We start from the raw sequence: 27478 nt of genomic DNA, 5'->3' as shown, positions 1-27478 counted from the left end.
GTACTCTTCATAGGAACTCCATGATTCCGTATTCTCACCTAATGGTTCCATAGCATTACATTTTCCCAGCGTTGCAATAACCTGTTCTTAAATTGTAGTGCTTACTTATCATAGAATTTTCATAGAATTTACAGTGCAGAAGGAGGCCATTCGGCCCATCGAGTCTGCACCGGAGCACCCGGAGGAAACCCACTCACACACGGGGAGGATGTGCAGACTCTGCACAGACAGTGACCCAAGCCGGAATTGAACCTGGGACCCTGGAACTGTGAAGCAATTGTGCTAACCACTATGCTACCGTGCTGCCCTCTAATTCTCTTCCAATTCAATTTGTACCTTTTTTGATTTTTTTTTTGTTTGACTAGCTTTAAGAAATTTTTTTTGCAAACACCAATCTGTTTGAAAACAGAAGATTTCAGCTGTAATTCAGCTGACCTTGGTTACTATCATTGCATTTTTCATTTTTGTGCAGTTACTTCCCAAAAGCAGGTCTCTCTATCTCTCTTTCTGAGTTCGAGGATCTGACGCTGCAGCCCGCTACACGTGAAGGCATGCAGGAAAGGCTCCCCTGCTTCGATAAATAACTCTTTTTTTTTTTTACAGCCTACCCTTCATTTCCTGGCTTTCTCTATTTGTTTCCAGGAGGTTTTTTTTAGACCACCGATTGTGCCAACCTGCAGAACCAACTGATGCTCTGGCTGAAGACTTTTCTCTTTTCCCACCTCCAATGCTCCCAAGTGCTCCTGAGTCCCAGCCGCATAGAAAAAATTAAAGGAACAGCCCTGAGTGCTTCTTATCATTTCTAAATTAATATGCGCTCCTAGCAAGGCTAAACCCCCCATTACCAACAGCCAGTTTTATTGCACATTTATGGATAGTGGAGTGGTTTCCCAAAAATTGATCTTCGACTCGAGGTCCAGGTCTGAGTTGTTTTTTTTTTACTATTACTGGAATAACATCCTCGTCACCAGACTTGTGTTTACTGTTCTATTTTAAGTGGTTTTGCTTTTCTTCACAGTATAGTCAAAGGATAATCAGGTTGCCATACCGTAGGTTACTTGACCAGTTGTCAGAGTTTATTGCAGAGATGTTGCTTGCTCACAGTCCAAGATGAAAGGGAGGGAAATCTCCCAAGTGTGTCTGATGATGTCACCATGTAATCATGTGACACAGTATACAGAAGGGCACTGGTTGCAATACATTATATTAGTTAAATAAATTGAACTTACATGTCACAGTGACCAATCTGTCAACAACAAACTGTTGTCCTCCATAACCAAGATAGCCATGTGCCACTGTTTCCATGTACTACACAGAAAGAAGATACAATGTAATTAAACATTTGAAAAATTATAAATTAAATATATTTAAAGTGAAATGTTATTAAACATGAGGATGTACCTGTGCCAAGCTCTCAACACCTCCAAGTTCATTGAAAACTTTCTGAAATATAAATGAGCACCAACACATGAATATTCACTCAGTCATTTTAAGAGACAAAGCTCAATGGATTAAGTGAGACAAATCCCAGTCACATCTAAGTTTACAGTATATTTACAAAACGTGATGGTTGTCATTAAAAATTATAGAAGTGTGATTGAGGGTCAGTAGATCAGGTGTCAGCTGGTTAAGGCTCCAATCCCCAAGTAGGGGTAAGGTTCCTTTAAAGTCTTCTCCCTTAAAGATAATTGCACCTGGAGTAGGAGGAGTTTTCCAGCTATGTGAACATAAAAGGGGAGGTTCAGGTGAAATAAATTTGAAAGAGACTTGGATTTGAAGAGATAAAGGAGGGATTGTGTGATCTTGAATACTGGTTACAACTTTGCCAGAATATCCAAATGTCCTTCAACACAGAGAATAATAAGGATGTGTGTAATGGGATCAAAAAGGCCACATGTGCATCAGCAAAGAAAACCGTTCTGGTGAAAACAAATTCTGGGGAGGTCATCACTGAGTGCAACAAATAGATTAGGTGCAACACTACCTTGAGTTGTACTCCAGGGGAAACACCATCACCAAAGAAATTTGAGACACCCAAGATACCTTCCTGACATGGAATAGACAGATCCCAAAATCACAGTGGAGTAGCTTAGCAAAGATATGACTCACTTGCCATTGGCAATGTTTCAGGCCATGATGCTGCATATCCTGAACTCATCAAGCACAGGGAATGGACATTCTTGCAGAATCTGCACATACTTTTCTGCCTCTACTGGAGGGAAGACACAGTGCCTCAGCACATGTACGATACCAAGATTGAGACCTTTTTTAAGAACAAGGACAACTGCAGTGATTGCAACAACGATGGAGACATTGCTCCATTGAGCATTAAAAGAAAATTACTTGCTCATATTGCCCTTGTAAGACTACAGACCATGGCTGAACGTATCTATCCTGAATCCCAATATGGCTTCAGAACTGGAAGATTTACAATTGAAATGATCTGCTCAGTCCAGCAGCTGCAAGAAAAATGTCATGAACAAAGGAGACCACCATATATTGCCTTCACTAACCTCACCAAGGCATTTGGCCATGTGAGCAGAGGCGGCCTATTTAAGCTAAAGAAAATTGGCTGCCCTTGTGATCTCCACCTTCCATAATAACATGCTGGGTAAGTTCAGCTATGACAGGGCAACATCGGAATCCTTTGAGATCTGCATTAGGATCAAACATGGTGGCATTCTGGCACCAACACGCTACAACATTCTTCTCTTTGCTGCTGTATTATGCCTTCAGGTAATTCACTGAGGTGTCTACTTGCATACCAGACCTGACAAAGCAGTTCAGCTTTGCCCACCTGAAAACCAGACAAAAGTATGCCAAGTGCTCATCAGCGAGATGCCCTATGCTAGTAATGCCTCATGACCATTCCAAACAGAGGAACACCTTCACCAGCTAATGAATAGACTGCCTCATGCCTTTAAATAGCTTAATCTGACCATCAGGAAGGTGAATGCCCTGGTCCACGGCATTGTCAGACCACCAATCAGCATTGATAATGTGATATCCGAAGTCGTTGATAGCTTCACATATCTAATCTTTACCATCACCAGCAATCCATCATGATGCTAAAATCAACATACTTTGCAAAAACTATGTCCAAGCTGAGTAAGAGAGTCTAGAACAACAGCAACCCGATGGAGAAGACCAAACTGAGGGTCTGTCAGGCCTGCATCCTCAGTACCTTCCTCTACAGTAGTGAGAGATGTACAACGTTTGCTGGACAGAAGTAATGGTGGCGCAGATTCTACATTCACTGTTTCATATGGACCCTCGGAATCTCTTAACGAAACAAGTTAACAAACTATAGGTCCAGCAAAGCACTAATACCCTTATTGTTAAACCAACAACATCTGTGCTGACTTGGCCTGTACATCAGATGGATGCTGGCGGTATACCCAAAGAACCTCGGCACAGTGAACAAGCCCTGAGTCACAACCTGTTGGATCTAAACTGAGCAATGTCAGATTAATCAACATAGGCTCGTTTTTTCTATTATTTGCATCTTAACTTGTCATGCCTAGTACTAACTGGACAGTAATGTGGTCAACAACATTACTGCCCTCATCTCCACTGCTGTGACTAGTGACATTTTGAAATGGTTTTTGGATAGAAGTGTTGGAGCATGCATGCTTCTATAAATTCCACGGATTATAGTGTCAGAGACCCAATAAAGGTAAATAGGAAAATATATTTGCGTGGCTTGGAAGAGCATGATCATGGAAATTAATACTGGCAAATCTTAATCCAGGAAGAAACACAGGGGAGGTCATATGATCTCCTGCAATTCATTGGCTAAATGTAAACAAGGCTGGGGCCTGCAGAATTCTGGACACGGCGTCACTGTCCATTCCATACAGCAGATGACATTTTTTTCCAGTTTTTAAATATTCTTTCCATAGGATGTGAGTATCAACTGACAAAGCCAGCATTTGTAACTCATCCTTAATAGCCCTTACGAAGGTGGTGCTGAATCACCTTCTTGAACCACAAAAGTCCATCCTGTAGCAATTTGATATATGAATGACTTGCTAAGCAATTTCAGAGGGCAGTTAAAAGACAACCACATTGCTATGGGTCGGACAAACCAGGTAAGGATTTCCTTCCTTAAAGGCATTAGTGAACCAGATGGGTTCAAAGAACTCGATTTTTTTTTCCAGTTTTATTTTCTAATCAAATTTACATTCTACCAGCTGTTATGATAGAATTTGAACCTGTGTCCCCAGAGAATTGGCTGGGCTTCTAGATTACTAGTCCAGTGACATTACCACTATGCCATCATCTCCCCCGCCAGTTTGTATGCCCGTCAACAACAATCCCGTGGGCAGCTTGAAGCTGATGGTAGATTTCTTTTATCTTGGCTGTATAACATGATCTCAAGTAGCATCACACTCTTCAATTCTATTTGTTCTCTAAATTTATGTATGCCAAATGCAATGATAATTGATTAACGACCTGTGTTAAATTAACTGCTCACAATGTTTCTGCAAATCAAATATTGGTGATGTGTAATGCTCACCAGAGCTGATCAGTTTGTTGTTTTGGGTAATAAATTGGAGAAAGATGCTAGTATTATGAAGAGATGATGTGAAAGACGTCTCAATCTTTATGTTGACTTCCCAATGGTTAGGTTCTATGGGCCATGCCTTGTTCACTATAATTATTCATTGGCTGGAAATTTACTTTCACTTATTAAATAACATGTTCAGATGATCCATTTTTAAAAAAGATTTTCCCTTAATTTGCATACTTGTGTTCCTTTCATTTAAAAAAAAACTTTTATTCTCCTTTTCCACATTTTCTCCCAAATTTACACCCAACAATAAACAATAATCAGTAACGAATGCGATGTCAATCCCCATATCAATAACAACGATCCCATCCTCCCACCAAACCCCCAAACATTAGCCCGCATGTTAACATAAACAAATGACAAAAAGGAATCAGTAATTACCCATAGTCCCCATTAACACATACAGTCCCCCTCCTCCCAACACCCCCCCTCCCTAATGTTCGATGTAATCCAATTCTCGAAAGTGCATAATGAATAACGCCCATGAATTCCAAAACCCCTCCATCCTTCCCCTCAGTTCTGGTTTGACCTTCTCAAGGGTCAAGAATTTCAGCAGGTCCCCCCGCCACGCCAGGGCACAGGGTGGAGAAGTTGATCTCCACCCTAACAGGATCCGCCTTCGGGCGATCAACGAAGCGAAGGCTACAACATCTGCCTCGGCATCAGTTTCCAATCCCGGCTGGTCCGTCACCCCGAATATGGCCTCTCGAGGGCCCGGTTCCAGTTTCACGTGCATCACTTTAGATATTATCCTAAAAACCTCCTTCCAGTAATCCTCCAGCTTTGGACAGGACCAAAGCATATGAACGTGGTTTGCGGGGCTTCCCCCGCAACGTTCACATAAATCTTCTACCCCCTCAAAGAGTCGGCTCATCCTCACCCTTGTAAGGTGTGCTCCATACACCACCTTCAGCTTTATCAGGTCATAACCTCACACACGAGGTGGAGGCGTTGTCTTCCTTTCATTATGGTTATTGGTAAATATTACATTTCAAAAGATTAAGAAACTAATACAACATGATGTAAACTGCGAACTTACATTTTTTTAAGCTTCAGTTTTAATGTAATTTGGCCTAAAAATTCCTCAACTCATGGACAACAGTATGACATGGTGGGAATGCTGCTAGCCACCTCAGGAAGCATTTGACTCTGCCTAAATCCTTGGGATTAGGTCACTTAAACTCAGGGAAGGCGGAAATACTCTGAACTACAACCTGACACTGGTAAATGATACACAAAACTCCTGCCTGAACAGAGGAAATGAAAAAACCAAGGCTGGAATTCTCCAGTCATTGCAATTCACTTCCCGTCAGCAGCGCACCCACACCCATGGGGTTCCGGTGGCGTTGGGTGGCTACAATGGGAAATCCCATTGACAAGCGGCGGGAAGATAGAATCTCGCCACCAGTGAACCACATGCCCTGGAGAAACACGTGGCTGTAGAACCGGAGAATCCTGATCCAAATCTTTACATACTTGCCACTCCTTTGGGCAAGCTTTGCAATATGTGGGGACCTTCTCCAGATGATTCATGTCAACACTAAAAGACATAGTTCTGCTGAATGGAATAGTGGCAAAAGGGTGCAATTTTCAGAGCAGCTCAGAAATACAGCCAGGCTCACTTCCAAAATTGACCCTTAATGTAATGAGGCATGTGTAGGTGCCTACTCTCACTCTGAACACTATCATGAATAGAATGCGATGGACTTCTGGTGGTGGCCATGGAGTGAGTGGTCACACACAGGGCAGCTCCGGCTTGAAGGCGTTGGTTTGAGGTCTCTTTACCCGAAAGTGGGAGGGTTTCGTACGGAAAGTGTAGCTGAAGGTGTGGAAGAGAAGTTTCCCCCGTGACTGGCATGTCTGCTGGTTATCAGACCCGGCAGAAGAAGGTTAAAGACCTGGCCAAGGAACTGGAGGAGACCTGTGGTACAGTAGCAATTTGGAATATGGTGAAGGGGGAAGGATAATCGCAGATGGAGCAATTGATGGTGTTTATTAGAGAGGAGTTCTGCCAGCAGCAAAGGAATTGCATAAAGATCGGTCGAATGCCATTGAGGGAGCATCAGCACCTCTGAAAGGATTGATGGAGAGAGTTGAAAAGTGCCTGGAGATACAGGGTTCGCAGATCAGGGCGATGGAGAAGGTAATGTCCGATCACACCGATTGGGAGGTGGCATTGGAGGTGGTGGTGGGAACCTGGGGGACCTTTGCAAGTCGCTAAGGGCAATGGTAGAAAAGCAGGAGAACAGATCCTGAGGACAGAACCTGCACATCGTTGACTTGCCAGAGGGTGTAGAAGGCACAAGGGTCATAAGATATGTCTCAAGGATGTTGGCATGGCTGGAGGTGGAGGGGGTGCTGGACAAGGCCCTGGAGGTGGATAGGATGCACAGATCCCCAAGGCAGAAGCCAAGGGCGGGGGCGGTGATTGTGAGGCTCCATAGGTTTGTGAAGAAGGAGAAAATCCTGTGGTGGGCCAGGGAGAAATGGAATTGCAAATGGGAGGGGTACAGGCTCCGAATCTTGGACATTGGAGCAGAGCCGGTGAAAAGGCGTGCCGGGTTCCAAAAGGCCAAAGCGGTTCTATACCGAAGGCAGGTCCAGTTTGGGGTACTGTACCCGGTGAAACTGTGGGTGACTTTTGAAGGCCGGGAGTACTATTTTAAAACCCCAGAGGAGGCAAATGACTTCATCAAGGGCCATGAACTGGGGGAGAACGGAATGTTGATGGGAGACGGAGCAGCTGGAGCAACAGAGATCGGAAGATGAGGGTATTGTGGTGGCTGGAGAGTGGGGGGGGGGGGGGGGGGGGGGGGGGGGGAGGGTTCCCTGGGTGGGGTGATTTTGCTGCTGTGATTGTTTGCTAAGGGGCAACAAGTTTGTAAGGGGACAATGTACCCCCCTCCCCCCCTCCGGCCGTTTGTGGTGTTTGTCTTTTTGGAGGGGATGAATTTGTTTGTTTGAGGGAGAGTGGGGTCCACCGGGTGGGGTTTGCACAGACCAAGGAGGGAAGGGCGGGGGAGGGTTAGATGGCAGGAGTCTTCAGGCAGAAGCTGCTGGTGAACGGACGTGAGGTGGGGGAGGTGGCAGCGGGGGTGTGCAATGTGTCAGTGTTGGAGAATGAGTGGGGTCATGGGTGGAGAGGGGGACCATCTTGGATGGACCCAGTTCAGGACAAAATTAAAGGAGGCAGAATTGGAATGGGGGAATGGTGGGCAGTAGAGGGGAATGGAGGCGTAAGCCTCCGGTAAGGTTCTTAACTTGGAATGTACGGGAACTGAACAGGCCGGTGAAAAGGTTTTGGGTCTTCACGCACTTGAGGAGCTTGAAGGCAGGGGTCATCTTTCTGCAGGATGCATCTCCAGGTTAAGGATCAGGTTAGGTTGAGAAAGGGATGAGTGGATCAAGTTTGGTTTAACGTCGCAGGGGGAGCCATCCTGCTGAGCAAAAGGACAGGGTTTGTAGGTGCCAACGAAGTGCGGGACCAGGGTGAGAGGTACATGATAGTGAGCGGGGTGTAAGAAGGGACGCCAGTGGTGTTAGTGAATGTTTATGCAACAAATTGGGATGGCCTGGGGTCTATGAAGGGGTTGCTGAGAACGATTCCTGGACACGCATCAGTTGATTATGGGGTTGATTTTAATTGTGTGCTGGAACCGAGGGTGAACAGGTCGAGCCCCAAGTCAATGGGAAAGTTGAAGGTGGCGAAGGAGCTGGGAGGGTTTATGGAAAGGATGGGAATGGTGGATCTGTGGAGATTTAGGAATCCGGGGGAGAGGGAGTACTCCTTCTTCTCGCACATGTACAAGGTGTGCTCCAGAATTGACTTTTTTGTGGAGAGCCGAGCGATGTTGGTGAGGGGTCGGAGTATTGGGAATCGTGATCTCAGCCCATGCGCCGCACTGGCTGGAGATCAGGTTTAGTTCGGGGCAGGAGCAGAGGCCGGGATGGAGGTTAGATGTGGGGCTTTTGGTGGACAAGGGGTTCCGTGAGAAGATATGGTCGGTGATCAGAGACTGTGTGGAATGAATCAGAATGGGGAGGTATCAGTGGCCACATTTGGGAGGCGTTGAAGGCGATGGTCCGGGGGTAGATTATCTCATTGAAGGCACACAGAGATAGGAGGGTGGAGTATGGATACTTGATGGTTGAGAAAGTAGAGGTGGACAGGAAATATTCGAGTGCCCCCACCAAGGAGGGATTGGCAGAGAGCAAGACGTTACAGGGGTAGTTCGATAAGTTGATGATGGATAAGGATAAGGCAGTGGGGCAGCCAAAGAGGGCGAGGGGGGTGCAGTATGAATATCGAGAAAAGGCAAGCGTATGCTAGCCCATCAGCTAAGGAGGCAAGTCGCGTCCATGGAAATCCTGAGGGTACATACAGGGACGGGGGAGCTAGTGTCGGAGCTGGGGAAGATTAACAAGGTGTTCAGGGATATTGAGAGAAATTTTATAGAGCCAATCCAGGCGATGAGGAAGGGGATATGGGGCGGGTTTTCGATAAGCTGGAATTCCCAAGACGAGATGAGTTCATGGAGCTTCGGGTTGGACAGGGGAATAAGTCAGGAGTGTCCGCTGTTGCCGCTGCTATTACCCTTGGCGATGGCCCTTAGGGGGTCAGTAGAGTGGCAGGGGATTGTGAGGGGGAGTAGGGAACACCGAGTGTTGCTGTATGGAGACGACCTGCTGCTGTTCGTGTCGAACCCATTGGAGAGTATGGGGAGAATTATGGAACTATTAGACGGGTTTGGGGCCTTCTCGAGCTATAAACTAAATGTTGGAAAGAGTGAGGTGTTTCCGGTGAATGTGGCGGGTCTGGAGCCAATCTTGGGTAGTTGCCATTTAGGGTTGCCAAGGACAGGTTTATGTATTTGAGGTTCAGGTGACGGGGGAGTAGGCGAGGATATACAAATGAAACCTGACAAAGTTGGTGGAGGAGGTTCGAGAGGACTCTAGGAGTTGGGATATGTTACACTGGCATTGGTGGGGAGAGTCCAGGTGGTAAAAATTAACGTTCTACCAAGGTTCCGGTTTGTATTCCAGACCCTCACAATCTTCATTCCGTCAGTCTTTTTCTGGAAACTGGATCTAGCGATTTCGGAGTTTATATGGGCGAGAAAAGTACCTAGGGTGAAGAGGGCCCTGCTACAGAGGCAGAATGGGGTTGTGTTACCAAATCTGTTGCAGTATTATTGGGCGGCAAATGCAGAGAAGGTGAGGCGGTGGTGGAGAAGGAGGGGTTAGAGCAGGGGTGGGCAAACTTTTCCGTGCAAGGGCCACATTCAGAAATTCACAATTTTAAAGGGCTGCATAGTATATTAAGTAAAATAATTAATATTTAAAATAGCCAAAATAAAAGGTTTTAAAGAAAAAAAAAGCAATTAATTTTTATTAATTAATATTTTAAAGTAGAAACTTCACATGAAACACATGTTGTGCCGAGCAATGATCACCCTACTCAAGTCAACGTATCCACCCTATACCAGTAACCCAACAGCCCCCCCATTAACCTTAAAATTAAAAAAATAAAATTTTTTTTTTTTAATGACTTGATCTTGGTGGGCCGCATAAAGACCTTTGGCGGGCCGCATGCGGCCTGCGGGCCGTAGTTTGCCTACCCCTGGGTTAGAGTGTGTTCGGATGGAGGAAGAGCCCTGTTGGGGGGTCCAGCCTGAGGGCCATGGTGACAGCGGTGCTTCCACTGGCACTAAGGAAGTACATCGTGGATCCGGTGTACAGTCCACGATTAGAGTGTGGAACCAGTTGAGGAGACACTTTAGGATGGAGTTGATGTCGGTGCGAACGCCGATGTGAGGGAACCATGGGTTTAGGCCAGAGGAGATGGATGGCATGTTTAGGAGGTGGAGAGAGGTGGGGCTGGTGAAGGCAAGGGATTTATATCTGGAGGAGAGGTTTGCAAGTCTGGAAGAGCTGCGGGAGACGGTGGAGCTGCCAAAGGGAAGAGAGTTCTGGTATATGCAAGTGAGGGACTTTGCACGGAAGGAATGGAAAGGGTTTCCCAAGCTGCCGGAGTATACCCTGTTGGAGCGATTGCTACTCCCGGGTGTGGAAGGGGGACGGTAAGATTGGGGATATATACGAGTGACTGGGGGAGCAAGGGAAGCGCAGATGATGAGGATTAAGGAGAAATGGGAGGAGGATGGGGAGTGTGGAGTGAGGCAATGCGCAGGGTGAATTTGGCTTCGTATGCGAGGATGGGTTTGATTCAGTTTAAGGTGGTGCATGGGGTGCAAATGACTCGGGCATGGATGTGGGTTCTTCCAGGGGGTGGCAGACGAGCGTGGGCGAGGACCAGCAAATCACGCGCTTATGTTCTGGGCCTGTAAGAAGTTGGAGAGATACTGTGAGGGGGTGTTTGAAAATGAAAATGAAAAACTGTTTGGGACGTTATCGAAGATTATGGGGGTAGAGGCCAGGCCGGATCCATGGTGGCGATTTTTGGGGTATTGGAAATGCCGAAATGCCAGAGCTGATGGAGGGGAGGATTTGAATTGAGGGAATCAGCGGAGGGCTTTGAAACACGGTGGAGACTGTATTCATGACCATGTTTGAGGAATTGTTCGTCGCAGTTGGGATGGGGGTGACAAGGAAAAAACATTTGCACAAATTGTGAAGTGCGGAAAATGTTTTTTGATTCATTTATGTTTTTGTATCTTTGAATATGTTTGGAATAAAATAAATTTTTAAAACATGGATAGAATGTGATGAGGTGAGCAAAAACCCAATAGACTTCACTCTACCCAAAATTGCAATTCAAAGATAGCAGGCATTCACCAAAATGAACTTTTTGGTGTGATTGTACGCTAACTGCTCCAACAATGGGGAAACAGTTTTGATAGCGGTGTTCTTTCCATTGACGTGCTGGGAATGTAGAGTTACATACATGCAACTGATGGTGCATGAAGTCCACTATTCTACTGAATGAATGTGCACTCTCATCCCGATGTCCTATTCTAAGGGAAAAGATCATTAAGTATCCTTTCTTTTCTTACAGTGTGTCCGTGACCTCCCCGTGTCATTGTGCAGCAATGAAATTCTCACATCTAGAAGGATGCACAGGCATGGAATGTTAGGGTGATGGGAACCCCCACAGTCATTGAAAGGAGCATCTTCACAATCAAGCTCCAGGTTGGTGAAAACCTCTTTTGTGAAGTGTAGCATCCTGACTCATTCCTAAGGAGGAATGATGCTTCTGAACACTTTAAAACTGCAGCCAATTATGGGGAGCCCCCATTCTATTCCCTTTGGGAGCGTCTCCTCTCTGCCTCCACCTTTCTATATATTGCTCATATTGCAGGCCAAGTGATGCTGCAGCAATTTCCCCCATAACTATGTAAGACTATGTATCTTTCCTTCCTTTCTGTGGTCAACAAAAAGTCCAAATTGCTCCAGCAACTCACTACAAATTTTGCCTTAACAAAAGGGTAAGTTAAAAGCTCTTCATTTCTTAACTGTTGGGTGTTCCTTTCAATAGCCCCAGAGCAGGGCTCATCTTGTTTCAGAAAACTTACCGTTTCAGGGGTGGTTAATGAAGATACTGTTGCACTGAACAAATTTATTATCCTGGTGTTGCATGGGGCCCATCAGGATAGCATCCATTCACAGTCTTCGAGTTTACCCCAGTGTACCCTCACCAGTCCACTTCAGTGATGCCATGCAGAAAGTTGTGAGCGGCGTATTGTGTGCAAGGAGGTAGGTTTTAGCGGCATTATGCTGCTGAATTTCACACCCAATCAAGCTCATTAGTCGAGATTCTTCTGAGTCTGTTCCTAGCAACACTACTTCCTAAGAGAATTGGCTCTATTTTCCTTTTGTTAATTTAGGTGGATTTATTTTCACAGGTTTACTTTGACCCACTCGTTTTTATTCAGGAAGAATAAAAATAAGTGAAACTAAAGCAACCAGGCCAAATCCTTACCAAAAAAAAAGCTTTTTTGGAAAGCTTTTGATGGCATACCAAACCACCTTCCAGTCAGTGAAAACATCAGCAGCAGAAGAAGTGATAACAAATAATGCAATTGACTTCACATAATTAATGCAACATTACAATATTGGTAAGAAGTCTTCATATACTTTACATAAATCTACAAAGCAGACAAATTGAGTGAATTTGTTTATTGAACAAACCTGATAAAATGGATCCCTCATTATTAATCTCAGGCAGATTAACACCCGGAGAAAATTAGCAGGTGGGACTCTAACTACCCACTCTCTGTAACAGAAAAGATAGCACAACAAGTTACAAATTATTCTGAAGCTGTTGTTAAAAAGCAGCTTTCTTTGTAAATTATTTATCAGGGCCTAACAGACCTCTGCCAATCAATATCAAGCTCGTTTTCCTGACTCCTGACTGCACAGTTTATGAAACTCCAAAGCACATTTCATACAACCTATAATAATAATTCATACTTGCCTTGTCAATCTATAATGAATACAGTTATTAACCTGAAACAATACTCAGGTTTTGTCTGTTCGGACTGTTTTGATTGATCAGTTTAAGGGGTGCACCTGTTGGTGGTTATATTTGGGGATGGTGCCTGGGAGATGCAGAGGTCTGTGGAGCACGAGGGTATGTGCAGCCACCAATCAATTGGTGATAGCAGCAGGATTGGTGGAGAACAAGAAATCAGTGGAATATATAGGGAGCTCTATCTGTAAAGACTGTTTCTGTGAGGGGTGACATGGAATTGATGAAAGGTGGGGGTGGGGAGGGGGGTGTTGATGTGGGATGGGGGTGGAAGGTGTAGAATGGGGATGGGAGGTGCGTGATGGGGCTGGCATGAAAGGGAGTGGAAAACATTGTGAAATGGGATAAGTGTAGCAAAATGGTGCAGGAGATACAAAACTCTGTGAACATGCACAAACAGACTCAAAAACAGCTTCTTCCCCGCTGTTACCAGACTCTTATGGACTGACCTCATCAACACTACACCCCTGTATGCTTCACCCGATGCTGGTAATATGTGGTTACATTGTGAAGCTTGTGTTGCCCTATTATGTATTTTCTTTTATTTCCTTTTCTTTTCATGTACTTAATGATCTGAAAATACTTTTCACTGTACCTTGGTAGACATGACAATAAACAAAAATCCCAAAATTCAAATATTTCATACAAATTGTTAGTCAAAAGCAAATTTTTGTGCAAAAAAATGAAGTCTCTGTTTGCACAACATGGGCTGGATTCTTCAGTCTCACAGCTGCGTATTTCTTGGCGGCATGCCATTCGCTGGCGGTGGGAATCTCTGTTCCCGCCATTGTCACTGAATGTCTCATTGAAAACATTCCATGCTGCTTGAAAACCCGCGGACCGGGGTGTGCTGCCAGCAGGAACAGAGAGTCCCAACAGCCGGAGAGTTCCGGCCCATGTCTCGGATCAAGATACATTACCTTGCAGCTCCACTCATTCCCCTTTCTGTCAGCACTTCGCATGCACATCTGAGCAACCATTTCTCACAATGACCCTCAGGCCATTGCCCTCTTGCACCCATGCCTCACAGTTACCCTGCACAAATTTTGTCTTTCACTCCTCTGAACACAAGACATTCCCACCTCCCTGCTTTCTCTCCTTGTCGAAGAAAATGCACGCGAGCAAATGTTAGAGTCATGGGATTGTGGGAGGGGGGAAGCACACAGTGAGATGATGAGGCCCGAAGCTAAGTTGGAAATTTGGTACAGCTGGGAATTCGATGCAGAGTGGAAAGAGGAGCTTTTTTTAAAACCATTTTTCAGCCTCTGTAACTGGTATTATTTTTGTTACCAAGCTAAGTGACTTGCTGCTTTCATAGTACAAATTGATTAATTAAATTCATAAGTTCATAAGATATAGGAGCAGAATTAGGCCATTTGGCCCATCGAGTCTGAAGGAAACTATTCCTTATTGGTAAAAGAGGGTTAATTAATAAATTGAATTAATAATTGATTTAAAAGCTCAATCATAAACCATTCAAAATGGATTCCATCATGGCTCTGCAAAATATATATCTGTTTGCAAAAAGCAGACAGCTTGCAAAAGAATTAAGCAAATGCAACATTTCTAACGAAGGTTAGGTTGACACTAGAACTAATAGGCGCCCGAACAGGTGCCGGAATGTGGCGACGAGGGGCTTTTCATAGTAACTTCATTTGAAGCCTACTTGTGACAATAAGCGATTTTCATTTCATTTCATTTGAATGTCTCATTGAAAACATTCCATGCTGCTTGAAAACCCACGGACCGGGTTGTGCTGCCAGCAGGAACAGAGAGTCCCAACAGCCGGAGAGTTCCGGCCCATGTCTCGGATCAAGATACATTACCTTGCAGCTCCACTCATTCCCCTCTGTCAGCACTTCACATGCACATCTGAGCAACCATTTCTCACAATGACCCTCAGGCTATTGCCCTCTTGCACCCATGAACAATCCTTAGTCCGAAAGAAGGAATTGGCCATAATCCAATTACGTGCCCTGGATAAACCGCATACTAGTATACGATAAGCACAACTGTCACATACCAATATATGTTTAAGCCCTACTGAAGAATTTCTAGAAGCAACATTAATGTCAATTTTAAGTTTGACGAAATAATGTTTCTTATGATAGATTGACAACGCAAGGATCAAATCACAAGTATTAAAGATTGACTCAAACCAATCAACGCGTTACAGGGGCAAGGAATAGATTGATTTAGACTGATAACAAATTCCTTAAAAAGTCATGGTTACGGACCATAATTTTGTTCATGAATCATTCTTTACTCTTGTCTAAAAGCTATCTACTTTCTAGTATCTACTAGTCTATTTTCTATCTTTAAACTGTACAGCTTTGTACTGTTCGGTGCATAGAAACTGTTACTGTATTTTGAATTCAATTTATCCGAATTACTAAGGATAATCTGATTCTCGAAAAAGCCTTTTGCAGGCAAGGGCTGAATTGAGAGCATTTTAAATTCTCTAACAAGAACTTATTTTATAATCGATCAATAGATACACAAATAAAATTACTTTGCACCTGAGACGAGTAGTCAGAATTTCTGCATGGTTAGTTGCATGGTGCAGCGTCACAGAAAGTTGCAATAACAGAAAAGTGCAGATCTAACAGAGTCTGCTCTGCCATTTGATCATGGCTGATATGTTCCTCATCTGTTACCTACAATACTACAGACCAAGAGCTGGTTTGCGAAATCAGCTAGACATTTCCTCCCTAGAACACATGAACTAAGAGCAGGAGTAGGCAATTTAGCTTCCTGTGCCTAAACACATCATGGCCTCAACTCCACAGTCCCACCCATTGTCTATAACCCTTCAACCAATTACCAATTAAAAATCTGTGTACCTCCTCCTTAAATTTACTGACCGCCCCTCCACCCACCACACTCTGAGGTCGCGAATTCCAGATTCACAACCCTTGGGGAGAAGTAGTTTCTCCTCGGATCTGTTTTAAATATGCTATCTCTTATTCTAAGATTATGACCTCTCATTTTAGAATGCCCCGCATCTATTTTATCCACACATTTGAGCATTTTGTGTATCTCAATTTGATCTTCCCTCATTCTTTTAAACTCTAGAGAATATAGGCTTAAACTGTTCAATCTCTCCTCATATGACAAATAAACAAGCTTAGCCAGACATGACAGGGCTAGTGGTTTGGCGTGACTGCAACATAGAACATACACTGCAGAAGGAGGCCATTCGGCCAATCGAGTCTGCACCAACCCACTTAAGCCCTCATTTTCACCCTATCCCCCTAACCCAATAGCCCCTCCTACCCTTTTTGGACACTAAGGGCAATTTAGCATGGCCAATCCCCCTAACCTGCACGTCTTAGGACTGTTAGAGGAAACTGGAACACCCGGAGGAAACCCACGCAGACACGGGGAGAATGTGCAGACTCCGCTCAGACAGTGACCCAAGCCGGGAATCAAAGCTGGAACCCTGGCGCTGTGAAGCCACAGTTCAAACCACTATGCTACCGTGCTGCCCAACGTATGGGGATCTGTGGAATATTGCACTGGTGCCCGGCCAGCTATATTGGTGATACATTTTTGTGGCTTGAGCAACTTCAGCTCAGAATTTGCTAAGTTCAGTCTGAGCTCCAGGTGCTGCCAAGTGTCAAGGATGGGGAAGTTATATGGATACTCTATTTCAGGAGGCAAGTACCCTTATGTAGAATTTTAGAATTGGTCAACGGTCAGGAACAGGAGGTTGCAATTGAGTCAGGCAGGTATGGAGCTCCAACAAACAAGGAGCCTCAACCTTTTTGTTTGACCAATAAAAGGTCCTTTGTGGATGAGGAAAAGGGCTGCAGGGTGAACTGAGAATGACACCATAGTGCAGGATGCCATTCAAGTGAGGGGAGAGAAAAGGAATATGTTTGTGATAGGGGACAGCAGATTCAGTGGGTAGACACTGTTCTCTGCAATTGCAACTTGGAGTTCTGAGGGCTGTGTTACCTACATGGTGCCATGGTTAGGATATCACCTCACAGTTGGAGGTAAGCTTGGAGGGGAAGGATTAAGTTGGTGTGGTGCACGTGGTAACGAATGACATGTGTAGATCTGGGAATGCAGTTCTGCTAAGGGAGTTTGATGAGTAAGATCCAAATTAAAATGCAGGACATCAATGGTAATCATCGCTGGATTGTTACCTCAGCCATGTGACAACTGACGTCAAGTCAAACAGATTAGAAAATGAAAAATTGGAGGAATGGTCGAAGAAGACCAGTTTGATTCACGGAAAGATCGAGAGATTTGTTCTGTTGAGATGGGCTTTACTTAAACTGGGCTGGGACCAGTGTCCTGACGTATTGTATAACTAGGACTGTGGATAGGATTGTAACGAACAGCGGGACGGGGAGGGGGGCGGGGGGGGGGGGGGGGGGGGGGGGTGTGCTGTGGGGAGAGATTTTGGGTGAAGGGAGATTTAAAAATCCAAAGAGAAAAGTTAAGGCAACAGAACATAGTGTTGCAGGTACATATTAGAGTGGACCAAGAACGGACAGTGAGTTTAACAATAACTGCACATCACCGAGTAAGGTCCATGCAGAGAATAGATGAATTGTTCTTTATCTGAATGCCAGAAGCATTCACAATAAGATAGATAAACTAACGGGTGTGTCTACACCATGGACAGCAGCATTTCAAGAAGGTGGCTCACCGTCAAATTTACATGGGCAATTAGGAATCGGCAACAAATGCTGATTTAGCCAGTGGCACTAACATCTTGTGAAGTAATTAAAAAAAAGAATATTTTTAAAAGACATGAAACGTGTAAATTTTGATGTTTAGAGACACTTTGGTGTGCTTGTCCAAGCAACTCAGAGTTAGTATGCAGGTACAGCAAGAAATTACGACAGCAAATCAAAAGTTTGAGTTTTGGTTGAATTCCGCCTGACAGTTCTCAATGAAAAAAAAATCAAGAAAGGATAAAATGCCAGACAGAGGGAGGATACTGGATGAGGGTGAAGGGATTGGGCAGGATTCAAGGCCAAAGAGGTGGGCACGGAGGCGAAAGCGACAGAAGTGCTTAACATCATAGAATCCCTGCAGTGCAGAAGGAGGTCATTCGGCACATCGTGTCTGCATTGATCCTCTGAAACAGCACTCCACCCAAGCTCACTACCCCCCCTCCAACATATTCAAAAAAGTACACATCAGGAAAAAGGACCGCAGGAAAAAGGATAATCAGCCATGGCTATCTGAGGAAATAAAGGAGGGTATCAAATTGAAAGAAAAAGCAAACAAAGTGGCAAAGATTAGTGGGAAACCAGAGGATTGGTAAAACTTTAATGGTCAACAGAAAGCCACGAAAAAAGCTATAAAGAAAAGTGAGCTAGATTATGAGAGTAAACTAGCTCAGAGCATAAAAACAGATGCAAAGGTTTCCACAAATAGATAAAACACAAAAGAGTTGCTAAGGTAAACATTGGGCCTTTAGAGGATGAGAAGGGGGATTTAATAATTGGAAATGAGGAAATGGCTGAGGCATTCAACAGGTATTTTGTGTCAGTGGAAGACAAATAACATGCCAATAATTGTCGACAAGGAGGCTATGGCAGGTGAGGACCGAGAAACGATCATTATCACTAAGGAGGTAGTGTTGGGCAAGCTAAAGGTTGAATGGCAGAGTAGGTTCGAGGGGCCAGATGACCTACGCCTGCTCCAAGTTCTTATGTAACCCCCTAACCTAACCTACACTGAGGGGCAATTTAACATGGTCAATCCACCTAACCTGACATCTTTGGACTGTGGGAGGAAACCAGAGCACCCTGAGTAAATCCACGCAGCCCAGGGAGAAAGTGCAAACTCCACACAGACATCCATGCCGGAATTGAACCTGGGGCCCTGGTGCTGTGAGGCAGCAGTGCTAACCACTGAGCCATCATGCCGCTCATCATGCCGAGCTCAAAATTCATTGAGGTGAGAGTGTGAGGGAAAAAAGCTAAATCCTTTGTTAATTACAGATCATTCGGTCAGCGAGTGGAAGTTCAGACGTTATTGCGAATATATGGCAAGAGATGGAAGTAGAGGAAGGGATGGGGTCAGAGTAAATGAAGGAGAAGATCCGGAGGGGCGATGGCATTGATAAGTTGTTGGAAGCTGCACTTTACAGCCTTCTCGTCTCAACACTGAGTTCAACAATTTCAGACCATGAACTCTGTCCTCATTTTCATTCTATTTTTTGCCATGTGTCAGTCTGAATCGTGTTTAACATGTTTTTTCTTTCGGATAGATAGTTACGTTAATTATTCTGCCATTCATACTCACTCTGGACAAATGCATTGAGCTGGATTCTCTATTCTGGAGACCAAGTCCCCAAGCCGGTGTGAAAATAGTGACGGTGTGAAAATAGGAGCCAGGCAGTGTAAGCTCTCAGCTCTAGCTGCCGATATGGCCTGGAGAATTGCCGGGTCCGCGGCTGCGCATGCGCACAGTAGCGGCCTCGCAGTGCTTCATGGCGGATTCATCTCGCGGACCCAGCCCACGAGATAGTCCCTTATTGGGCGGCTTGCGCGCCCCAGACCGCCCCACCACAGTGCCCCCAGCCCCGAATATGTCCACCCCTGCCCGCGGATTGGCCCTCCCCCGACTGTGGCGCCACGCCGAGTTCCCAACGGGTGTGACCACATGCGACCCACGCTGTCAGGAACTCAGCCGGTCGGGGGGGGGCGGACCTCACAGAGTATGCTGTTTTGGAGGGGGCGGAGGGTTTGTTCTTTTCTTGACAAATACATGAATAGGATGGGAATAGAGGGATACGGATCCCGGAAGTGTGGACGATTTTAGTTTAGACGGGCAGCATGGACGACGCAGGTTTGGAGGGCCGAAAGGCCTGTTCCTGTGCTGTACCTTTCTTTGTTCTTTAGAGCATCACGGAGGTGCCCCCCCCCCCCCCCCCCCCCAAGATTCTGTTGGGAATTTGGATTCTCCGGCCCATTGCCGAACACGGTTTTGGCGTCAGCGACCGGAGAATCTAGCTCGTTGTTTCTTTACAAAACCTTTACTTTTTCTCTCATTACTCCTGTCATTTAATCTCTCCTGCCTTCTTACACATTCCAGACCTTCCGTTTTGATGTTCCGTCTCCCCCCCCCCTCCCCCTTTCAACGGCATAAAGCCCATCACATCTCTAACCCTCCATCAGTTCTGAAGTGTGGTCTCCCTGTTTTTATTTCAGATTTCTAGAAACTGCAGCATTATGTCTTTTAGGTGGTCAGGTGAAGTGCCTTCCAGGCATCAGCACTCTCTTACTTAAGGAGTGCTCTGCGACGCAGCCTCTAAGCCTGGCCATTTCTGCAGCTCATTAGTGCAACTAATCAAAGCTTTTACAGTTTGTCAGGTACTGAGGTAGTCACTCCCACTGTGTTCTCACTTTTCTGACTTGCATAGAAGCCACAGCATGGACTGCTTCATAATCATAGAATTTACAGGGCAGAAGAAGACTATTCGGCCCATCGAGTCTGCACCAGCCCTTGGAATGAGCACCCTATCTAAGCCCACACCTCATACCTGTAACCCCAACCAACCCAACCTTTTTTCTTGGACACTAAGGGCAATTTAGCATGGCCAAGCCACCAAACCTGCACATCTTTGGACTGTGGGAGGAAATGGAGCACCCGGAGGAAACCCACGCAAACACGGGGAGAAAGTGCAAACTCTGCACAGACAGTGACCCAAGCCAGGAGTCGAACCTGGGACCCTGGAGCTGTGAAGCAACTATGCTAACCACTGCTACTGTGCCCCCTGCAGGAAATGTAGGAAACAAACTAAATGTAGGAAAAGAGCTAAAATCACTCTTTATTGCCTGTTAACCGCATCAGTTGCCTTCCTGCTCAGCCGTGGGGATCTCATCGACTTCTTCATCAACTCAGCCTTGGAAAAAGTGGCTTTTCTTAAATTTATTCATAGGATGTGGGTTTCGCTGGCTGGGCCAGCATTTATTGCCCATCCCTGAGAGCATTTAAGAGTCAAGCACTATTGTGGGTCTGGAATCACATGTCAGCCAGACTAGGTAAGGATTTCCTTCCCTAAAGGATAGTAGTGAACCAGATTGGTTTTTACAACAATCAACAATGGTTTCATGGTAACCGTTACACATCTAATCCAGATGTTTATTGAATTCAAATGTCACAATCTGCCAATGTGAGATTTGCCCCCGGATCCCCAGAGATGACCCTTGGTCTCTGGATTACTTGTCCAGCGATAATACCACTATGCCAGTAAATGGTCCCGTCATAGCTTTCTCTAATTTTCCTGACCATCCCAACGCCTCTAAAGCTTCCTTCAAGAGTTGGAGAAGATTCCCCCCATAGTGTCAGAAGCTGATTTTGGTACTCAGAATCCAAGACATAGTATTAAGAAGGGAATGCTGAGAGAGCTTCATGCAGGCCTTCCTGGCATAACAGGAGCAGATGAAAATATTCTACACACGCCAGCAAGAATAAATTGGATTACGATGGTTAAAGTACGAAGAAGTGAAGAAGAGATTCATAATTGATACAGGTGTCTGTTCGATTCAAGATGACAGACATACAGTCTATATAACATAGACTGGTATTACAAATGATCAGAAGCTTAGCTTAGGCCTTTGAATAGTGTCAAGGCAGAAGAATAGCCAGAAAAATAGTGGGCAGAGATTGTGACTCCTTTCTGGTAAGAGAGGCAAATATGGCAAACTATTGACTTGAAACTGACAGATGTTTTTGATTGCCACATACTGAAGAGGAAACTCTGGTCCAGAGTAGAGTAACCCTGATGTATAATGCACGACTGTTTCAAGTCTAGGCCTAAGAGGTTACCTCCAAAATCATAGATAAACAAAGTAATACAGCTGGCCCAGTGAAAGCTACAGACTGGTGAGATGGTGATGTAGTGGTGTTAACACTGGACTTGTCATCTAAATGTCCTGCTAATCTTCTGGGGGCACAGGTTCAATTCCCACGATGACAGATGGTGGAATTTAAATTCAAATAATAAAAAAGCAGTCTGGAATTGAAAGCTAGCCTCCATGAAACTACTGACCATGAAACTACCATTAATTGTGCTAAAAGCCCATCTGGTTTACTAGTGTTCTTTAGGGAAGGAAATCTGCTGTTCTTACCTGGCCTTCATGCAATTCTAGAACTGTCATCTGAAATGGCCTAGCAAGTCTCTCAGTTCAAGGGCAATTATGGATGGATAATCACACAGTAATAGAGTGCAGAAGAGGCCCTCCGTTCCATCGAGTCTGCACCGACACATGAAAAACACCTGATCTACTTATCTAATCGCATTTACCAGTACTTGGCCCATAGCTTTGAATGTTATGATGTGCCAAGTGCTCATTCGGGTACTTCTTAAAAGATGTGAGGCAACCCGCCTTTACCACCCTCCCAGGCAGTGCATTCCAGATCGTCACCACCCTCTGGGTAAAAAAGGTTTTCCTCAAATCCCCCTTAAATCTCCTGGCCCTCACCTTGAGCTTATGTCCCCTCGTAACTGACCACTCAACTAAGGGGAACAGCTGCTCCCTATCCACTCTGTCTATGTCCCTCATAATCTTGTACATCTCGATCAGATCGCCCCTCAGTCTTCGCTGCTCCAGCGAAAACAACCCAAGCTTATCCAACCTCTCTTCATAACTTAATTGTTCCATCCCAGGCAACATTCTGGTGAATCGCCTTTGCATTCCCTCCAGTAATAAATGCTGGCTTGGCCAGCGATGCCCGCATCCCATGAAACAGTTTTTTAAATCATCTGGTGAGTATCATGGAGCTAGTTGTCATGGACTGGTTCATCTGAGCTCAATTACAAAAGATTAGGAAATGGGTCAAAGAAGGAGAGCCAGCTGATATCCAGGTGTTGCTAGCAGTAGCAGAGCAATTTCTGATAGCGGAAGAGTTGACTTGCAATTGAGAAAAGTGGGTGAGCGAATGAATGAATGAGTATGGGTGAGAGGTGAGTGTGTGTCGGGTGACTGCATATGCATGTGTATGGAATGAGGAGGGTGAGTGTGTGTGTTTGGCTCACTCTCCGAGTTCTCATTCACCCTCACCCACTTTCACAGTGAGTGTGTTGAGTGAATACAGTGAGCCTGGGAGTGAGCTGGACATGCAAACGCTCAATCTTTCACACTCTATTAATCATCTTTATTTATTACTCATTTATTTATATTTAACTATCAATTTATTATTGCAACTTTTTTTTGCTCAGCAAGCTGTTTCTTTTCATACATCAGCTTTTCTTTTTGAAATTCATGTTTACTGTTGTGCCAAACCTCGGGCGCGATTCTCCGCTGCCCACGCCGGTTGGGAGAATAGTGGGAGGGCCTCCCGACATTTTTCACGCCCTCCCGCTATTCTCCCCCCCTCGCCCGACCCATGTCACGAATCGCCGCTCGCCGATTTTTACGGCGAGCGCCGATTCTCCGCGGCCGATGGGCCGAGCGGCCGGGCCTTTACGCCCGTTATTTCACGGCAGCAAACACACCTGCTTGCTGCCGTCGTAAAAACAGGCGCTGGATGCCCGTTTGGGGCATCCAGAGGCCCGTTTGGGGCGGGAGAACCACCGTTGTGCTCGGGAGGGGACAGGCCCGCGATTGGTGCCCACCGATCGTCGGGCCTGCGTCCATAAGGGACGCACTATTTCCCCTCCGCCGCCCGACAAGATCAAGCCGCCACATCTTGTCGGGCGGCGGTGGAGAAATGCGGAACTGCGCATGCGCGGGTTCCGTCAATGGCGTGATGACATCAGCCGCGCATGCGCGGGTTGGAGCCGGCCGCGCGTCATCTTGGCGCACAGCCTTAATGACGGTCGTTAAGGCCGCAACGCCATGATTCCCAGGGTCCTGCTCCTAGCCCCGATGGGGGGGGGGGGGGGGGAGGGGAGAATCGGGTCCCGGGAACGGGCGTGAAGGCTGCCGTGAAACACGGCCAGTTTCACGGCAGCCTTTACGACTCTCCGCATTTGCGGAGAATTGCGCCCCTCATCTTTCTAAAATTTGTTTATGCACCTCCCCCCTCCGAACTGGAGGAAAATTAAATGTGGCCCTCGACACAAAAGGTTTGGATTTAGGCATAATTGCAAGACAATGTCCTAATATTGGGAAATCTATTGATTGGGGAATCTATGGGTTGTAGCCTGAGAATCCAGAACCTTAAGCATTTTTCTTAAGTCCATGAAATTAAATTGTGAAATGGTCACTGCAATGATTCTGGTAGCGCCATGACCTCAGTAATTGCCTAACTGTCTGATCTCCCAACGACTTCAAGGGCCCAAAATAGGTGAAGGCTATGTGTATGGAAATTGCATCAATACCCACAAGGGTGGCACTGCTGTTACAGAATGCTGACCTCTAACTGTAGAATACTGACCTCTAACTATATGATGCCAAAGGTTAGCTCTCTGGCACTTTCTTTTATCTCCCCTGGACCATGGCCTCAATACTAAACATGAAACCATTGTTTCCTAGTTAATTCCTGTTATAACCTGCTGGGGACTAATGACAATCCCACAATCCTATGGGAGTATGAGCTTCCCCAATGGGGGGGGGGGAAGAAATCATTAGCAGACTCCCTGCATAAATAGAGCTGGCCAGTTTGGAACCAGCAGAGAGGAGTGAGCAGCAAGGGAAGTTGCTGCTCCTGTTGTATATATATATATATGTTATTGTAAATAAACGTTATTTCTTTGTATCCCGAAAACTCGTGCTGGATTCTTTGTGGCCCTAACAATACTGGTGCGAGGGTTAAAGTGAATAGCTGTCTACACTGCTGAAGCCACCTCCCTGGATTTTTGTTGGATACAGGTTGGAAGTTGTTTTCTATTGCACTCTGCCTCTGTATGGACGTTTGGATGTTTTTGACGCTGAGCTGGAAAGTTGGAACCAGTACGCACAACAGATGCGTTACTATTTCCGGGCAAACAACAACACTGAAAACGAGCGGCAGGTGGTCATATTGCTCACCGCCTGCGGCCCGCATACGTTTGGGGTGATTAGGAGCTTTACGTACCCAGCTGCGCCGGACACCAAAACGTTTGATGAACTTGTGAACTTAGTGGGGCAACATTTTAACCCAACCCCATCCACGATAGTCCATCGTTCCCGGTTTAATACCGCTGAGAGGACCCCAGGAGAATCACTTGCCGAGGTCCTATCCAGGCTACGCAGGATTGCGGAGTACTGTGACTATGGTGAGATTTTGTCAGAAATGTTACGTGACCGTTTGGTTTGCAGTATTAACAATGCGGCCACCCAGAGAAAGTTGTTAGCCGAGCCAACATTGACTTTTCAACAGGCCATTCAAATAGTATTGTCCCGAGAGAGCGCAGAACGAGGAGTGCAGGAGCTACAGGGAATGGAGGTGCATGCCTTGGGGCCCAACCCCTTCTGTCCGAAAGCCTATCCCCCGCACCCCTGCAGTACCTTGGGAAAATAAAAGGGGCTGTAGCCCGTATCCAAGTCAGACCAGGAGCCACACCGCGCTATTTCCGGGCGGGCCCGGTGCTTTATGCCTTGCTCGAAAAGGTAGAAGGGGAGCTCACTCGTTTGGAGACTTTGGGTATCATCAGGCCCGTCCGTTTCGCTGACTGGGCAGCACCCAGTAATGAAAGCCAGATGCCACAGTTCGCTTGTGTGGCGACTATAAATTATAGTGAATACGGCTTCCCGACTCGACCGAAACCCAATGCCTCACGAAGCTTGCAGGCGGACTTTCGTTCACAAAATTAGATATGAGTCACGCCTACCTACAGTTGGAGCTGGACCCTGCCTCCCGGCCATATGTAACGATTAATACACACCAGGGCCTGTATGAATATACACATTTGCCCTTTGGAGTATCCTCTGCCTGCGCTATTTTTCAACACATTATGGAGGGCATTTTGAGAGGTTTACCGCGTTTTGCTGTCTACTTAGATGACGTTTTGATCACCGGGACGTCGGAGCAGGAACATTTGGAAAATTTGGAGGCTGTCCTTAGACGCTTTTCGGAGGCTGGAGTCCGTTTACGTCGCACAAAGTGCATTTTTCAGGCGAAGGAAGTAGTCTACCTGGGTTATCGGGTGGACCGCGAAGGTTTGCACCCCGTCGCAGAGAAGGTGCGCGTGATTTTACAGGCCCCCGCCCCGACTGACACTTTGCATCTTCGTCCGTTTCTCGGCCTCGTAAACTATTACGGAAAGTTCCTCCCCAATCTGGCAACTACGCTGGCCCCGTTGCACCTTCTGCTAAAGAAGAATCACACCTGGGTTTGGGGTCAGCCGCAAAAAACCGCTTTCCGGCAGGTAAAACAACAATTGTCGTCGTCTGAGTTATTAACCCACTATGATCCTGGAAAGCCTTTGCTCGTCACAAGTGATGCATCCCCGTATGGTATTTAGGTCCGTCCTGTCCCACAAGATGGAGAACGGGGCCGAGCAGCCGATAGTTTTCGCTTCCCGCACATTGACTGCAGCAGAAAAAAAGTACGCGCAGATCGAGAAGGAGGGCCTGGCAGTGGTCTTTGCGGTGAAACGTTTCCACCAGTACGTATATGGCCACCACTTCATTATCGTGACTGATCATAAGCTTCTGCTGGGACTTTTCAGAGAGGATAAGCTAATACCACCCATTGCTTCCGCACCGATCCAGCCCTGGGCTTTGTTGCTCGCTGCATACGAGTATTCTCTGGAGCACAAACCAGGAACCCAGTTAGGGAATGCCGACGCACTGAGCAGATTGCCTTTATTGACCGGCCCCATGTCGACCCCCACAACCGGTGAGGTGGTTGCAACCCTAAATTTTATGGACACCTTGCCTGTCACGGCATCACAGATCCGTGAGTGGACCCAGACGGAGCCAGTCCTGTCAAAGGTTCGGCACATAGTCCTGTATGGTGGGCAGCATAGACAGCTCCCAGGCGAGTTGCGGGCATTTTCCTCCAAGCTGTCCGAATTCAGCGTGGAAGACGGCATCCTTTTGTGGGGGACGCGTGTGATTGTCCCGGAAAAAGGACAGGAACTGATACTGAGAGACTTGCACAATGGGCATCCGGGTGTGACCAAAATGAAAATGTTAGCCTGGAGTTATGTCTGGTGGCCAGGCCTCGACACCGACATTGAGAAGGTGGCCCAAAACTGCTCCGTTTGCCAGGAGCATCAGAAGCTTCCGCCGGCCGCGCCCCTACATCACTGGGAGTGGCCTTGGGCGCGCTTGCATGCGGATTTCGCCGGCCCTTTTCAAGGATCCATGTTCCTGCTATTAATCGACGCCCAGTCTAAATGGCTAGGGATGCATAAGATGGGAGGCACAACGTCCTGCGCAACAATCGAAAAGATGTGTTTGTCTTTCAGTACGCATGACCTCCCCGAGGTGCTGGTCACGGACAACGGCACTCTGTTCACAAGTGTGGAGTTTGCGAGGTTCATGAAGATGAATGGCATACGCCATATCCGC

General features: G+C 46.1%; 1 protein-coding gene across 2 annotated transcripts in view; it reads right to left on the bottom strand.

Moving 5' to 3' along the window:
- nek10 (NIMA-related kinase 10) overlaps nucleotides 1-27478 on the bottom strand; it is a 377347-nt gene that overhangs the window by 208635 nt on the left and 141234 nt on the right. For both annotated transcript variants that reach the window (XM_038797318.1, XM_038797319.1), the window contains exons 6-8: nucleotides 12722-12806; nucleotides 1402-1443; nucleotides 1230-1308 (exon numbers count right to left, since the gene is read on the bottom strand). In XM_038797318.1, coding sequence (XP_038653246.1) covers nucleotides 1230-1308; nucleotides 1402-1443; nucleotides 12722-12806 — 206 coding nt within the window. The remainder of the gene's footprint in view (nucleotides 1-1229; nucleotides 1309-1401; nucleotides 1444-12721; nucleotides 12807-27478) is intronic.

This window comes from Scyliorhinus canicula, chromosome 5 (assembly GCF_902713615.1).
Source record: "Scyliorhinus canicula chromosome 5, sScyCan1.1, whole genome shotgun sequence".
NCBI classification, from domain to species: Eukaryota; Metazoa; Chordata; class Chondrichthyes; order Carcharhiniformes; family Scyliorhinidae; genus Scyliorhinus; species Scyliorhinus canicula.
Note: the sequence above shows the minus strand (reverse complement) of the source record. Positions and strands in the feature narration are given on the sequence as shown.